Source organism: Galeopterus variegatus, unplaced genomic scaffold, assembly GCF_000696425.1.
Source record: "Galeopterus variegatus unplaced genomic scaffold, G_variegatus-3.0.2 Scaffold1079, whole genome shotgun sequence".
Classification (NCBI taxonomy): domain Eukaryota; kingdom Metazoa; phylum Chordata; class Mammalia; order Dermoptera; family Cynocephalidae; genus Galeopterus; species Galeopterus variegatus.
The window spans coordinates 118,709-135,795 of NW_007727190.1; the positions used below are offsets into that span (position 1 = coordinate 118,709).

The 17,087-nt window shown below is 35.3% G+C and overlaps 1 protein-coding gene across 2 annotated transcripts; it reads right to left on the bottom strand.

Annotated features, from left to right (window-relative positions):
* Positions 1-2,160: 2,160 nt before the first annotated feature.
* Positions 2,161-16,440, bottom strand: PLRG1 (pleiotropic regulator 1). 2 transcript variants are annotated; one of them, XM_008574645.1, is made up of 15 exons: positions 16,339-16,440; positions 14,854-14,960; positions 13,678-13,820; positions 12,897-12,950; positions 11,997-12,090; positions 11,733-11,820; positions 10,312-10,413; positions 9,114-9,206; positions 7,560-7,709; positions 7,369-7,470; positions 6,753-6,855; positions 5,893-6,001; positions 4,818-4,957; positions 3,946-4,139; positions 2,161-2,672 (listed from the first exon to the last, which is right to left on the bottom strand). In XM_008574645.1, exons 1-15 carry the CDS (start codon positions 16,345-16,347, stop codon positions 2,613-2,615), a joined length of 1,548 nt encoding a protein of 515 aa, XP_008572867.1. In that variant the 5' UTR covers positions 16,348-16,440; the 3' UTR covers positions 2,161-2,612. The 2 variants fall into 2 exon arrangements, with proteins under 2 accessions (XP_008572867.1, XP_008572868.1); XM_008574646.1 differs by lacking the exons at positions 14,854-14,960; positions 16,339-16,440 and adding an exon at positions 14,502-14,569.
* Between the last annotated feature and the right edge of the window lie 647 nt (positions 16,441-17,087).

Consider the following 17,087-nt stretch of genomic DNA (forward strand, 5'->3'; position numbering starts at 1 on the left):
GAGGAATTCGAGATAAGTTTATGAAAACTCTTTCTAGGAGTTTGGCTATAACAGTGTATAGGGTACATACTTAGAGAACTTTAGGTCTAACGATTTTTTTTTTTCTTAAGCCGAGCAGTGTTACAACGTATTTGCATGCTGATGAGAATCATTTGGTATAGAGGAACTAATAATGCAGGAAAGGGATTAATCATGGGAGCAAAGTTTTTGAGTAGGCAACAATTGTACAGAAGGAGTTGTTCTTAGGTAGATAGCTCACCCCCTTGAAACAGGAGGTGGAAGCCAGTAAGTGGATATGTACATTTGGTCATCAGTAATGGCACACTACACATGTGGTTATAAATCAAGAATGAGTCCAGTTAGCATGGCTGTTTTTCTCTGGTAACATTATATAGCTTGAGTGCAGACATGGCATAGGCAGTGTAAGAGATTTGGGTTTAACCCTGGTTGGAGTTCTGCAAAGTAGGTAAAAGAGAAGGGCACATATACAAAATGTGCCTAAAATTTCATGGGGTTCAATAGTACTGGAATACAGGACAGCATAAAGCAGGGAAACAGATTTTTAAAATGTTCTTCAGAATTTGGTACTTATGCCTAACTTAAACACAATAGTTGAAGCTTTGCTAGGCAGGAGAGTGGGAACTATCTTACTTACCTCCATGTTCTAGTAATTTCATCTTGGCCTTTGGGGGTTGGGACACTATCCACCTCTGATTTTTCATGTTAGAAGGCATATTAAAACCTCTCAGGGATGCAAGTTTAGTGGTTTTTTTCTTTCTTTATTTAAGTTTACAAAATACATGCTTATAGAAAATTAAAACATTATAGAAATATATAAGGCAGACCATGAAAGTTCTCCCATAATTCCATTCCCTCACAAAGCCACTGTTAACAGTGTGGTGTTACTTCTCCATTATTTTTTAGAGCATCAAGTTATTTTACAAAAATGCTTGTGCAACTTTTTTTCTTACATAATAGTCTGACATTCCTCACTCTCTTAAATGAATACATAGAAACAAATTGCATGACAGTACCATAAACAATTAAACCAGTCCCTAATTGACAGGACATTTGGGCTAGTTTTAATTATTAAAGAACAAAGGTCTAGGAAGTGGGTTGTTTGTAACTGTCAGAATATTCTTACTAGGCAGTTTCCTAGAAATGAAGTTAGTGGGCCAAAAGATTCAAATATTTTCAATAAAACTCAGAAAACTACACTCCTAAAAGCTGTAACAATTATACCCCTACCTACAGCATGCAAGATAGGATATCTATAATTTGGAAATGCTTGTTTAAAATCATGGTGGAATTTTTTAATTTGCAAACTTTAAAAAATGGATTGTTCAGACCGAGCCCGTGGCGCACTCGGGAGAGTGCAGCGCTGGGAGCGCAGCAGCGCTCCCGCCGCGGGTTTGGATCCTATATAGGGATGACTGGTGCGCTCACAGCGCTCAGTGAGCGCAGTGTGGCCGGTCTCAAAAAAAAGGACAAAAAAAAATTGGATTGTTCTTGTAACTGTTTTCTCATTATAGGTAAAGTCTGACAAATCTTCCTGACTGATGGGGAATCAGTATCCCAAGGGCAGAATTTATAAAGTTCTTATTTACCAGGAGGCACAGGTATTAGAAACTTTAACTTTTCTATAAAATCTACACAAGATAGCAGCCTTTTGCTACAGCTTTAAATAGCTCCACTCGTATCTTCAGAGTTATTTTCCCCACGTTTTGATACCAATATTGATTGGTATCCTACTGCTTGTGGAATAAAATCCAAGCTCGAAACATGAGCTTTTCTCACCCACAAGCCAGCTTTATTCCCTCCCCATTACTCAACTGCAGCAGGCAATCTTTATCATAGAATACACCACACACTTTCCTGTGTCAGGTTTCATCAACTTTATGCTTCATCCTAGAATACTCTTTTCCTTCTCTGCACTTTCATTTCGAGGTCAGCTGAAATGCCACTTACTCCAAGAAGTCTTCCACAATCCTCCCCAGGAAAAATGAACTGTATTTTCCTCTGTGCTCCCCCAGCATTTCACTTGCACCTCTATTACAGCATTTCTATAAGCTATAAACTGGAATTCTTGAAGGACAAACGCATCTTGTTTGTCTATTTCCTGAATAGTCTCTAGTGCACAACTTTGCAGAGCATGCACTCAAAAACTGCTTTTGGAATAAACATACATAAGTTAAATTAAGACTTCAAGTCTTTTAATTCCAAATTATTATCACAGATATTAATTTTTAAAGGAATAAACAAAACCTACTGCTCCCTTAAAACATTTCCTATTATAATAATATTTTGTACATTTTTTAAAAAGGTGGTCTTCTAATATTGTCAAAATAGTCTATATTTAGAATAGTTACGTTCAATAAACCTACATATGCTTGATTTCTGCATCTTCCTAGGATCACAAATTGTTTATTTTAGAAATAAAAAGACAAGGGGAAGGGGACAGGGGACAGTTTATGTAAAATATGAAGCCTCAATGATTCAAGCAAGTGAGTTTCTGCTTTATATTCCCAGCCAGAGCACAAAATGACTGGATATCCTCACCAACGCCAAGCTTTAAAAAAAAAAAAAAGAACCACCACGAAGACAATGCCACATTAAAATCTCTTTCTCTTGATAATTTCTGGTTTCCAGCTGACAGGATGAGTTTCTTCTGTCTAAAAATAGAAGTTAAAATAAAGTATTAGTAGTTTACTTCATATTTAATACTTGCTTTTAACAAAAATAAGGTATCTATTCATATTAGTTGGCATTATATACTTAATATACTTAGCAGTTATTTAACAATTTTAGGAACAGCTAAACTTTTGGCATTATCCAAGTGTAATAAAAAATGAATGGTTCCATTACAAGTTCAGTTTGTAGTTTTTTATCTGAAATAAAATTTCTGTTTAGATATTCTAGTAACACCAAAGCATATGATTCTAGAATTAATTTGTATAGCAATCTATTTTTTTGCTGTTATTCTTAGTACAACATTTTCTAAGTAACTGTAATAAGGACCACTGGGATAAATTAAAACATTCAATGGACTAACTGGCATCAATGAAACCAATACAGAAATCTATGAGCAGACACTATTCAAAATGACAAACACCTTCATATATATTTTTCCTTCTGACAATTAAATGAGAAAACACATGCCAGGTGGTATGGCTGTTTTATTTCACAGTAGTCCCCCTTATCCAAGGGGGATACATTCTACGACCCTCAGTGTATGCCTGAAACCGCAAACAGTACCAAACCCAATTGCTGTCAATTGGCAACACATTTCTGTTCATGTTGTTCTCCAACAAATTTAATGCCTTTTTCATTTTAACTAGCACTTCTCACACACTGTAGCCATAACTTTTGCAGTCTGAGGCACAACAGCAAAAATAGTATGAACTTCTTTTTCTTTCTTCACAATTTCAAAGATAGAAGATTCATTCTTACTGTAGATCTTAGCAACCTCAGCATACAATTTTTCTCTTTCCTTATTAAGCTGAGAACTTTCACCTTTTCACTTAAAGGAAGCACTGGAAGCACTTTATGGCTTTCCATTGGCACATCTGAATGGCTAGCATCACTACTCTTGCGCTTTGGGGCCATTATTAAATAAAATAATGGTTACTTGAACACAGCACTGCAATACTGTGACAGGTGATCTGATAACCAAGATGGCCATTTAATGACTAACGGGTGGTGGTGTGTATATTGTAGAGATGCTGGACAAAGGGATGATTCATGTCCTGGGCTCAATGGAGCTGGCTTGTGGGAGATTTTATCACACTACTCAGAAAGCCATGTGATTTAAAACTTAGGAACTGTTTATTTCTGGAACCGTCTATTTAATATTTTCGGACTATGGGTAACAAACCTCAGAAAGCAAAACAGCAAATAAGGGGAGACTACTGTACTTTAAAAATGTATGTGAAACATAGAACCTACCGCTGTATCATCCTCTCTGTACACTTTAATGGTTTTATCAGCTTCAGCTGTTAGTAATCGACTTTCAGACTGATCAAAAGCACAAGCAAATATTCCTGATTCACTGTCCAAAGACCCAGGTTGCACAGCTGCATGAACTCTCTGAAAATTGTAGCCAGTTCTCCAGTCCCAAAGATGCATAGTGCCATTGTCAGCTTAAATGGAAAGATCTAGTTATACTTGGTATTGTTTCAATAGTTCGGCTTGACAAACACTTATTAAGCACCAACATTAGCCCAAGCAACATGACGATAACTACAGTTATAAAGATATAAGAGTGTATGTATACATATATGTACATACACATACACACGTATATATGTATATGTACATACATGTACACACGCATATATACATATATGTACACACATGTACATCTGAATATGTGTGTGTATATATATACATACACATATATACGTGTACGTATGTGTGTGTATATATACACACACACACACACATAAACACATTTGAGTGTCCCAATACTGGTTTGTTTACTTTCATTTGTGCTTAATTCAGAATTTTTCATACATCTCAAAAAGCATCACGAAATTTGACTTCCAATTCCAGAATACCCAACCAAATTTTAGAAAATTCCCCACATAAATTCCTAACTTAGACTTATTAGCTGGGAATTCAAACAGGACTAAACGATGAAATATACTACATATATTATGAATATGCATAAACACACATATGAACATCCAAATACACCATTATCAAGCAATTGCTGCCACAATACTTAGGTGTGATGGCTTAGAAACTTTACACGTTTACTCATTCACTAAAAGAAAAATGACAGACTAAACACATTTATTATAAAAATTTTATTTTACCTCCAGATACAAGCACTCCATCAGAATTTACTGTCAATGTGTTAATAATAGCATTATGACCGGAAAGATTTTGAATGAAACTTCCATCAGGGAATTTCCATTGCTTTATGTTATCCGGAGAACCAGATGCAAACGTGTAACTGAAATAAGATTAAAAAGAATAAATGGCAAAGTAAACCAAGTTAAGTAAGATGATGGGTTTTAAAAAGCTTATTGTACTTGTATTTTGCATGTATATTCACTGATCTATGTAGTTTTAGCAAAATATTACTGTGCTATCAAGATGTAAAAATACCAAAACATTTATTCCAAGTTAAATCAGATTTTCAAAATTTTTAAGATGTATTTTAAATCCTAGTTTTATTCTCCTTTCACTTCCCAATGCTCTACACTGAATTAGAGCAATAAATATGCAAATGACTAATTTCACATAAATGACAAAGGGTTATACTACTATTTTGGAGAGGGAGAACAAGACAGGGAGAGGCAGAAAGAGAGAGAAGGAAAGAAATAGAGGGGACGAGGGAGTGAGGAAGACAGGCAAAGGGAAGGAGTAAGAAAGGGCATAAAGGCAGGGAGAGAGGAAAAATGAGGAAAGAAAGGATATGAATACAACCCGAAAAGTGTCAGAGGTGATCTGATACAATGAACAGTTTGTGGTATTATGCTCCTCCTCTTTGGATATCCTGACTATAATGTTCAAGGTCCTTACTTTTTTTTTCTACGTATATTAAATTCCTCCTTAAGAATTAAACTATTCTATGAACTCATCAGTGTACAATATCACTTATGTCCAAAATGTTAAAAGCCCAGCCACTGTTACCTTCTATTTTGACATGCAGCATTTAACCATTTCACTATATTTTCATTTCACATTACTTTTTTGTCACTATGTAGAAGTTTTTCCTCATCTTATATAAGGTATGAAGGAAAATAAAATAAATGTATATTCATAAATGACACAGGTCTGGAAATAACAGTGGCTAATTGATTGACAAAAGTAGTAATGTTGGCATTTCAGTACTATTCTAAGAAATGAAGAAAGGAGAGCAACGAATTAGGAGAATATACTTACTGTCTTGGATGTAAAACCACAGCCCTGACTGATTTTTTATGATTTGTTAATGTCACTCTTGTTTTTCCAGCCACCAGATCCCATAATCGTATTGTAGTGTCATGGCTTCCTGTAATGAAAACACATACACCCCCCAAAATATAGACCAGAAAAAAAGAATGCAAAAGTTAAATACAATAAAATATGAAGTGTTTTTCCATAAACATACATATACTGAATGAAAGTCATATCACCTCTTGGCTAATTTCTTCATTGCTCCAAAATTCTACTTTGATTTTAAATTTAATTCTTTAAGAAATACAACACGATACTTGATTAAATATCACTGAACAGCTAGAACAAACGCAAATAACAAATAAAGACAAATATATGCCTTTATCCCCTACTGGAAGGGAAAAACTCCAATTTTTTTTTTTTTTTTAGTTAATAAATATATCAAGTGAAGTAATTATTTTCTAGTCTTAAAGATCCAATGTTATTAACCTTAATTTGAGCAAAATAAGATTCAAACCAGTTATAAAGGTTATTGGGCTCAGGGTATTTTGTGTTCTAACTTCAATTTCCTATACTAATAATTTTGACTCTATAAAACAATACATAATTGAATCTAACAGCACAGTTTTCTAGTCAGGCATTACAGGATTCTGTACATGACATACTCTGTGATATGTAAAAAGTATGAGATAATCGAATGAAATCTTATTACAATAAATTTCAAATGCCCATGACTAAAATATATAATGACACAGAAACACTGTTAACACAACACAGAGCAAGAGTTGTAGTGAATATAAAAATATACGTATTATTATAATGCATTGATATGAATATGCTGTAAACTTGAAAAGTATCCATCATACCAGTAATAATTTGTGGTTCTGCAGCTTGACACCTCACTGTAGCAACGGCATTTGTATGTCCAGATAATGTATGTACACTGGCTTTAGTTCTCACATCCCAAATCTATAAAAACAGACATATTGTCAAAGAGAATAGGTATTCCTATCTCAGGAAGATAAATGTATCAATTCAAGGCTGGAAATTTACTAGACAACTGTGCCTGAATATAATGAAGAAAGTGCTTAAGTAAAAGATAATAATCTACAAGTTGGGTAAAAAATATAGATAGGAGGTAGCTGCCAAGAAAAAAAAAGCTTAAAGATCAGGGTACTGAAAGTCTAAGAATGGGTATAATGGGAGTACTGAATGAAAGAGCTAATGGACAATAGGTTAAGGTGATAAAATGAAGCTTAAGAGTGTCACATTTCAGGGTCAGGGCACTAACAATAAATATGGTGAGTCCACAGAACTGAAGACAAGGTGGGAAAAACATACAAGTCAAACTCAGGGACTAGGGTATTGATGAGTCAAGAAAACTATGTTTAATTCTCTATCAAACAATGTAAGATACCAATATCAAATATGTGTACTACAAGATGCAATATATTTACAAACACACAGCTCTATCCTTTTTACCCGTGCAGTTGAATCTCTACTACAGGTTACCAGCACATCAATTGTTGGGTGCAAATCCAAACCATACACTGCGCTAAGATGTCCATGATAGTGCCTTATAACCTAAAGATAAAGCAGAAAAGTTAAAATTTCTATAGTTAGGAAGATAAACTGCGGCCCACAATGTCTTAAATCCTAAAGTCCAAGCTTACCTTATTATACTCAAGATCCCAGCATTTTACTTGTTTGTCTTCTCCACAAGAGAACAGGTATGGGCTTCTTGCGCTCACTATCACGCCCCGCACTGTACTGATATGCCCAGTCAACGACAGTTTTAGTTTTCCACTAGCCAAGTCCCAGATCTGCAATCAAAGAATATTTATTTTTTTCTTTTCTTGGTTACCCTGAAGCAAAATTTTAGAATCTTGATGTTAAAACTGAATCTTCAAAAAGAAAAGGGAGATGATATAAATATATGAAAATAAAGAAATTTGTAAAATAAGTCCTCTAAATAAAAACAGAAAAAAAAAAGTGCTCAAACTGAAAAATATATTTGCAACAGATGACAAAAAAGTTAATATTCTTAACATATTAAAGATACAATTGGGGCCGGCCCGGTGGCGCACTGGAGAGTGCGCCGCTTGGGAGCGTGGTGGCGCTCCCGCTGAGGGTTCGGATCCCATATGGAGACCGGTTCCTGCTCACTGGCTGAGTGCGGTGCGGGCGCAACACCGAGGGTTGCGATCCCGTTGCCGGTCAGTAAAAAAGACAAAAAGGAAAAAAAAAAAGATACAATTGATGATAAAAGTATGAATAACATGGTACCAAATTAGCCAAGGATGGCAACAACTTAAAAAGAACCCTGAAAGTAGGAAGTAAATGTATGAAAAAGTTCAACCCCACTAGAAACTTTGTATAAATGGTTATAGATTAGATATTCATTTTTGCTTATCATATTAGATATTTTTAAAGGGATACACAATCAACATGCTGAAAAGTATTCTCTAATAGACTGCAAGTATCAATTCACCCATTTTGGAAAGTAATTTGTATTTTGGGTAATCAGCCTAAAAAATACTTGACCCATTAATTTCATTTCTGGGATTCTATCTTAACAAAATAATTTAAAATAAAGAAAAAGCTTTATGCACAAAGATTAATTATAGTATTACTTAATCAGGAAACTGAAAACTTTAATGTCCAACAACAGGAAAATAGATTATAGAATATCTAAATGATATAACATTACATAACCATTTAAAAAGATGTTGAATTTTTTGCAGGAATATGCCTTTGATATGATGTTAAATAATAAAAGGCAAGATACAAAGAATGATTTTGAAAAGATACACATTTACACATAGGAAAAAAGCTTATAAGAAAATGCACTGATATACATGCACAGAAATACTCGAAACTCATCCAAATATCTAACAGTGGTAGGATTCTGCATGGTCTATGTTCTTTCATAGTTTCATATATATTCCACATTTTCTATAGATGAGCATGCTTTAATTTTGTAACCAGAAGGGAAAAAAAAATTTAAGTCAAGAAATAAGTGGTAGGTTGCCAGCATGTTAAATACCACTTTCTAAACAGATACTTATTTGGAACTCTTGCTGGTATAGATGATGAATTTTACTCCATACCAAGATCTAACTAGAGGAACTGCAATAGTAATTCCCACCATAGGAAATAACTTAGAACAGATTAAACTTACATGACAAACACAGTCATGTGTATTTTTTTCTTCCCTCCCTCCTTACCTTTATAGTTCTATCAGCAGATCCAGTAACAAACCACTGGTTTCCAGGTTCCACAGCAATACATCGAACCCAGCCAAGATGTCCACTGATAACCTGTATTAAAAAAATAAAATAGGCCAACTCATCAACACATAAATTAGAATGTATTCAATTTTAACCACAACTGGGGTTTGAATTGCTCCTCTCCACATCCCCAGATCTTTAAATCATAAGTTTGTAAGATTATTTGACAATTAGATTTTAGAATGATAAATATTAAATTATCGTCAGTGGATAAATGGATACACAAACTGTGGTACATCTATACAATGGAATGCTGCTCAGCAACAAAAAGAAATACGAGGGTACTTCAAAAAGTTCATGGAAAAACAGAATTAGATAATACAAACGTCCCATGAACTTTGTGAAATAACCTCATATGTTATTACTATACACCAACAACTAGGACGAATCTCAAAAGCATTAAACTGAGTGGTGGAGCCAGTCGCAAAAAGTACATACTATATGATTCCATTTACATGACATAGTCAAAAAGGCACAAATATATTGATAGAAAACAGATCAGTGGATGCCAAGGGTGATGGAGAGTAAGACTATAAAAGAATAGCACAGGAGTACTTCTTGAGGTGACATAACTTCTACATCCTAATTGTGGTAGTGATTACCCAAATCTATACATCTATTAAAATTCATTAGACTTGTACACCAAAAGAAACATCTCTTTTACTGTATAATCATTTGAAAAAATAAAAAACTTAAAATATATATTCAATTATGTGTATCTGTACATTTCCTACTCTCTACATTTTAATTTAGATCTGGTATATTTTTAATCATTTTAATTTATTGTAGTTGAAAGAATAATTGATAGATCCAAAGAAATTTCTTTATATGGTGTTTTTCCCCTCAGCCTTTATACTAAAAGTTCAAACACTTTCCTAAATTTATTTTGTCTGCACTCCATGCTTCTATTATATTTTATACTGTATTTTATAGAAAATACAAGCATAGCTTCTACTTAAGGCAGTTTCCTTCTCAAGATATCTTTTTAAGTACTGCCTAAGCCTCTTTTCGTCCCACGTCAGATCACTCTACATGTTTTCATCATATTCACTCCTTTTCCTTCCTATTCTTCAGCCCTTGTCAAGTGGAAAGCAATCACGTTTCACATAGTGGAATAAAATGCAGATTTGCTCACCCTGTAGAGTTTCCATGGTGGGTGCCACTGGGGTTTCGGCATCGTAGGCGCTTTTTTAGCTATCAGTGCAGAGTTCTTTGTATTGCCAGTCTCCATAACAATCTAGATATGGAACAGATTACATTATTATTAAAGCTATTATACCTAAGGATTCATGTTATCAATTCAAAAATGGAAACTGAAAGAGGGAATTTATGAAAGATTTTTTCTTTAAGTGAAGAGGAAAGAACAGCTAAAATTTTTTTCATAACTAGAAAAAGAGTCCAAGACTTCAATCGGAACTGTATTTTTTGTATGTTAATTTTAAAAAGCAATTAGAAAACATCACGTTTTCAAATTCAAAACCCAGCTCTGCCAATTACTAGCTGATTGACCTTGGGTAAAAATTATGTAACCTCTATGTGCCTCATTTGTCAAATAGGAAGAACAGTGCTTACCTCATACGGTTACTATGAAGATTTAAAAAGTAGTAAATGCTCCGCATAAGCACTTACATCTGATGCATTTACATTCAAGTCCTTTTAATTTATTATTGCCACCGCCTTTCATTGTCATTTTAACACTATTGATTTAATATAGCATAGGAGAGACGGATAGTTTCTTCTATTTATTTTCTAATACAATATTTAAATACTATTTTAAAAGGTATACTAGTTGATATACCATCTATTGCTAACATCCATCCATTCAACCAAAACATATTTAAGCCCATAAAGTTCTTGCCCTCAAGAACCTTAAATTACATCTTCCTAAAGAGACAAAGAACCTGGACGAAGAGATCTTCTCCGAAGGATAAAGAAATGTGGTGTGAATTACAAATTTGTTCACTCCATAAAGCCAAATCAATTGCATAATAAACTGAGGAAGTAAAGCCTGCACTTATTTCAAGTATGTAATAAAATAAACTGCATATTTTCAGTTATCCTTCTACAACTACTTTCGCCAATACTAAGAGCAGCTGCCGCTTACTTACAAACAGATAAACGTGTATTTCTAAATGGTCATTTATAAGACACTAGTTTTATAGCCAAGAATATTACAATACTAACAGCACTCAAGTGTACATGTATAAACCAACATAAAGTTCAATAAAAAAAGACTTTCATATCTAACACATACTAATGCAAGTTTCAGAATATAACACTCCTTGTATTTTTAAGAGTAATAAATACTAACAGCACATTACCTTAATCAAAATACATACTATGACACAAATAACAGAATTTTAAATCCTAAAAAATATGTCAATTTACTAACAACTTAAGTTTCGGGGCTATAAAATACTGTCTAGCTCAGGCTTGTATTTATCTTAATTCCAAGGAAGTGTTCATTTCTTTAATAAGTAAGATAAGACTTTTGGGATAAATGAAAATAAGACAACAAATTCTACCTGCAGCGCTGTGTGACACAGGGAAACTTACTGAATTCATCACTGTAGGCTGTGAACGGTCAGAAGCCCCAGGATGTCGATATTCATTTCCACCAGGTACAGTACGATTTGCATCAACCCTGAAGCAAAAAAAAGAACACATTCTAAGTAACTAATGCCTCCAGTCTGTAAGCCCTGATAAAGGAGAATGTCATATAAAACATACTTACAGAGAAACAAATGTAAAAATTTAAAAAATGTGAACAGTAAAATATGCTTTCAAAATCTTTGTGATTATGAGTATAATATTTCATACCTGGCCTGAGAAGAAGGTAATGCCACTGTTAAGGACTGCGCGGCTGATTCACTTGGCATTCTTTGGACCTTAGTATCTGCTGTCAGAGCAACCCCTATTAAAATTTTAAAAAATCAATTCCTTTTAGTAGCTATCCTTGTTTTCATTTACATGTATTTAAAAATAAAATACTGCAGGAAAACATATACCAAATGGTTATTATCTCCAAGCAGTGATACCATAAAAATTTTGATTAAGTTTTGCTTATCTTTATAACTTTTTTTACTATAACTACTGCTTAATAATACACAACTCAAATTTTATTTGATCACAAGCAACTTGGTATTAAAGTAGCCCAAGATGATAAGGTTAAATTTCTATTAAATTTGAATATTACCTTCAACAGTAAAAATTAAGCAGTTCCTCAAATACTAGCAAAATGTTTTCAAGAGTGAATGTAAGTTATCACACCTGATTCCCCTGTAATTTCTATGTATAATATTTTGTCCTCCACCCTGTTATACTGGCCACTCCATCTGTGTGCCAATCCTTCTAAACACACACACACACACACACATATATAGAGGACATGTTTCTACCCTACCTGTTTCTATACTAATTCCTCTATCATTTTTATAAGCTTAGTGATATTTACATGTCTGTCTAAACCATCAGCTCTGGAGCAGTCTTGTTGTCTTTGGATTCCTAGCACAGTGCCTGAAATAATATAGGTGCTTAAGAATGTTTGCTGAACGAATGCACAAGTATTACTTAATTATCATCTAAAAAGCTATGGGTGGATACTTGGCTATTGAGCTTATCCTGTAATTTATAGGCAATGAGAATCTCATTATTGGTTCATTCATGGAAATACATGTGAAAATAAAATAAGACATTTTTAATATGCAGCAGCTCACTTACCAGGTCCTGGTGGATATGGATGTGTACCTGTCACTAAATATTCAACTTCTTGTCCTAAAAGGAAAAAAAAAAAGAAAAAAGAAAAAAGAAAAAAATTAATCGACGGTGAAGTTATCTTATATACAAGTATCACCTTTTCAGTATATCAAATAGTATTATACTATCAACTGGATTTCCCAAATTTTCCCAACTATACTCAAGCCTCAGAAATAAGGGAAGTTGATCATTTTTGTTTTGACCTGTGTAAAACCACATGTACACAGCTATTTCCTTGCCCACTTGCTGATATGAGATCAAGAAAGCTTGTGCATTTGCTACATAGAAATGATGTACAAAGAGGCCTTCTGATCCAGTGACAAACCACTCTGGTTTTTTCCCAAGCAAATGGGCTCCTGTGAAATTTTGGACTGTCTTTATTCATTACAATTTCAGTACTTAACATCTTTCTGAATTACAGCCAAGACAGATGGAATCCCTACAAGTTAGGAATAGTCTTCAAATTTTTCCTTTAGTCTCCACTGTGACCTTCTTCTCATCCTAAGATTTTCTGCATCATTATACTACCACTTGTATTTTCTACAAGAAAAAAACCATCAACCATATAACCTACTTGCTTCTCCCATGAGGAAATCAAGCCTTCCATCATAATACTTGCATAGCCATTAAATCCTGTATTACCGCAATTATTCCTTCCAAGAGAGGCACTACTAAAACATTTTAATTGTTTTCTATTTTTAATTTCACATATAAGTTCTGACATTCCTGATATCACCATACTCACCTTGATTGGCAGGATACTGTTTATGACCATATGAATCTGCTCCATTCTGAGGACCCTTCTCTTTAAAATTCTCTTTCGAAGTAGGCATATGCAACACAGGGCCATACTCATTACGAAGCTTGACTGCCATTTTTCGTTTGTGACTAGTTAAAAATTATAAACATAAGAATGTATGCTTGAATACTTTAAATACATTCACCAATGCAAATGTTTACAGATAGCCAGGAAACAAGTACTTAAATGGCTTAAGTTTACCTAACCACATAGAAAAAGTCTCTAGTAATACTTTAAAGTTAAATAGTATTTTAAAGAACAAAAAACTTCCAACTGCATTTCTACACCACATGTATTTACTTTGCTCACAATCCACCATACAGCAGTCACTAAAACTAAGTAATATTTTAATTTGTTACCTAATAAACACAAAAGCTTTTATGTTGAGTTATCTAGGGTCCAAATGTTTTAAAGATATATAGAAACTAACATATCCTTTATAAAATCTCAAAGTCGACATACTTTCCTTCAAATGTTTAAATATAAAAATACACTAAAAACTTCCACAGCAACCTTTACTAGATGTATCTAAAAGATTAGGTAGAAAGTACTTAATTAGCTTGATATTTTAAAAAGAAATGCGCTTATATTACTTTTAAGAATAGTTCACTTTACAAACTAAATATAAATGTTTGCTTGAGAAATTAAGTAGATTTTAAAAGAAAGGTAAAGGACAAAGAAGGAACACTGCACATAATGCAATCCCAGACTGGAGCTGGAGATGTAGAACCAAAAATATGCCACCACTCAAAAATCTTCATCATACTAACGAGAAAAGATGGGAGTAGAGGTACTGGCCAGGTACAATTTCAGCTCAGCAAGGCTCTGAGAGCAGCGGGAAGCTGAAAGCACATACAAAGTGATTGATTATAAAATAAAATACCTAAAATGGACTTTCCTAATTACTGGGTTTTTGCAAAATGCAATTAATTAATGGAATTTTTATGTAAAAAGCCAAAAAAAAAAAAAAAAGTTAGATCGGCTTAAATTATGCCAAAACTCATTACTGAATAGACAGTGTTAGTATCACTAACTGATCTTTAAAGGTCTCCCTCTCCCTACTCTCTTCCCCCAATATTAAAATTTTAAATATTTTAGAAATTGAAAAAGAACTATACCTACCTCTCTTCATCCAAAGGCACAGGTTTTCCATTATCAGCTACAAACATGTCATGAGTCCTCTTCAATGATCTGAACACAAGTGTGTGCACAGAATGTTTCTGTACTTCCTAGAAAGAAAGAGTGTAATTACACATTTAGCTACAAATTACACACACCATAACCTAAATTAAAGTCAAATGTAAGTATACACTTTACATTTAAATATGTAAAAAGCTTTATACCACTCACAGCTACTTATAGCAAGTCAAGCTACAGGAGTCAAGTTCAGAGGAGAAAACTCCTCTTTGGCCAAAGCCCCAGGTCTAATAACTGAGTGATGCCTGAGGTTAGTCATTTGTTCAGTAAATATTTACTGAGCTTATACTATGTGTCTGGCAGGTATTAAGCTAGAAGCTAACAATAGAATGATGAAAAGGCAGTCATGGTCCCTGTGCTCAAGAGGAGACAGACAAATAAAAATAAGCAAGATAATTCCACATTTTGATAAGTGCTATGAAGGCAACAAGCAAGGCGCTCAGTCAGAGAACCAAGGAAGAACTAAGAGTAACACAAAAGATGTCTCTGAGGAGATATTTAAGCAGAGAGGGAGTTAGTCTCGCACTGAATAGAGGTAAGAACAATTCAGGAAGAGGGGAATGCCATATACAATGACGTTCAATAACCTAAATAATGCCAGGAACGCAGTACAGCGTGTATGTTGGGTGAGAGTGGGTTGTAGTGCAAGATGAGGTTGCAAATGTAGACAAGGCCCAGATTAGATAAACTCTTCTAGAACATTACAAGTCTATATTTTTGTTCTAGTAACAAATGGCCAGTAAAGTGCTTTAACCAAGAAAAACATGATTAACTTACGTTTTAAACAGAATAATTTATAGGAGTACAAAAACTGGAGGTAAGGAGACCAGCTGGAATCTAATGTACCAGTCCAAGTACAACATGATGTTGGTATTAATTAAGGTACACTGCAGTGGATATGAAGAGAGGATGGAATCAAGAAATATTTGGGATAAGATGGACAAGTCCTGCTAATAGAATGGCTATTCAAGCTACGGAAAGATGTAAAGAACGGCAGGTTTTCCTAGGGTGGAGCTGACACAGGAGACGAACTGAAGGCAAGATAAACAAGACCGCCAGTCTTTCAGGGCACAGAATCACCGACACTACTCCGCAGAGGACGAGTACCAGTGGTCGAACATCAACAGAAGCCCCGCCTCCGAGGACAGTGCTCAGCTCCCAAAGGTTAGATGAGGACCGGACGAATTATCTCAGGCTTCCCGCCTGGACGGAACCTCCGACTCGGGTTCTCATCCAGCCTCTCTCCCTCCTCCCAAAACCTTAAGAGACCCCTCGGCCGGCCTCAGCCAAACGGCTTCCCTCGCACCCCCTTCTCTCCCCAGACTCCCAGCACTCTCGATCCCCCATGCCCGCTGCCAAAGAAAGCAGTCCAGAAACAAACGACTCTTGAGAGCCCAAGGGTCCTTTTACCTCCACCATGATGCTGCCGTGTACCCCAAGCCTCCGGCAGCGAAGAAACACTAACCACCAACGCAGAAACCGCCGCCTCAACTGGGCAGCACCTTCCGGAATTGGACGTTCTGGCGCCGGACGTGACGCAAGCCTCGCGCACGCGCGCTGCTCGCCCGCCGGCCTCCTGGGGTCGAGGGGCGGGTCTTCCGCCTCGGGGCCGCCTCTGGGGTGGAGTCTTGAGGCTGAGAGGTGGTGACTCCTGAAGTGCCTGGCGGGACTGGACGGAGCCGTTCACCCCTCTAAAGTCTTAAAGTAGCGATGTTTTCTGCCTTTCTCTCAACCTTAAATGTTTTGGTTTGGGGCCTTGGTTGTTTGTGCTGTATTCTTCGGGAGCTTAATGCGTTTTATTCAGATAACTTAAGAAATCGGTTCCAGAGAGCGTCTGAAGAGTGAACCCCCTTAGGTTCTAAGGCTCTTCCGCCGTCTTGCTCTCTGCGGATCGCCTCCGCGCCTTCTGTCGCCTGGTTCCAGTACCTGCCTGGAAGCACTTAGACGCTTTTGCAGTCTTTGCCCTAAGAACAATTCCACTTACACAGTACAGTAAACACTTGTTGAGTGAATGTTACGGAATAGTTGTTTCAGCTTGAGAAATTTTGACATGTAGATATGCAAAATAATAATGTGTTAACAGCGTATGGCACTATTCCAAATTTACTTTATGCTACATAGGGTTTTTTTTGTTTTTGGTTCTTTAATTTCTCAAAACT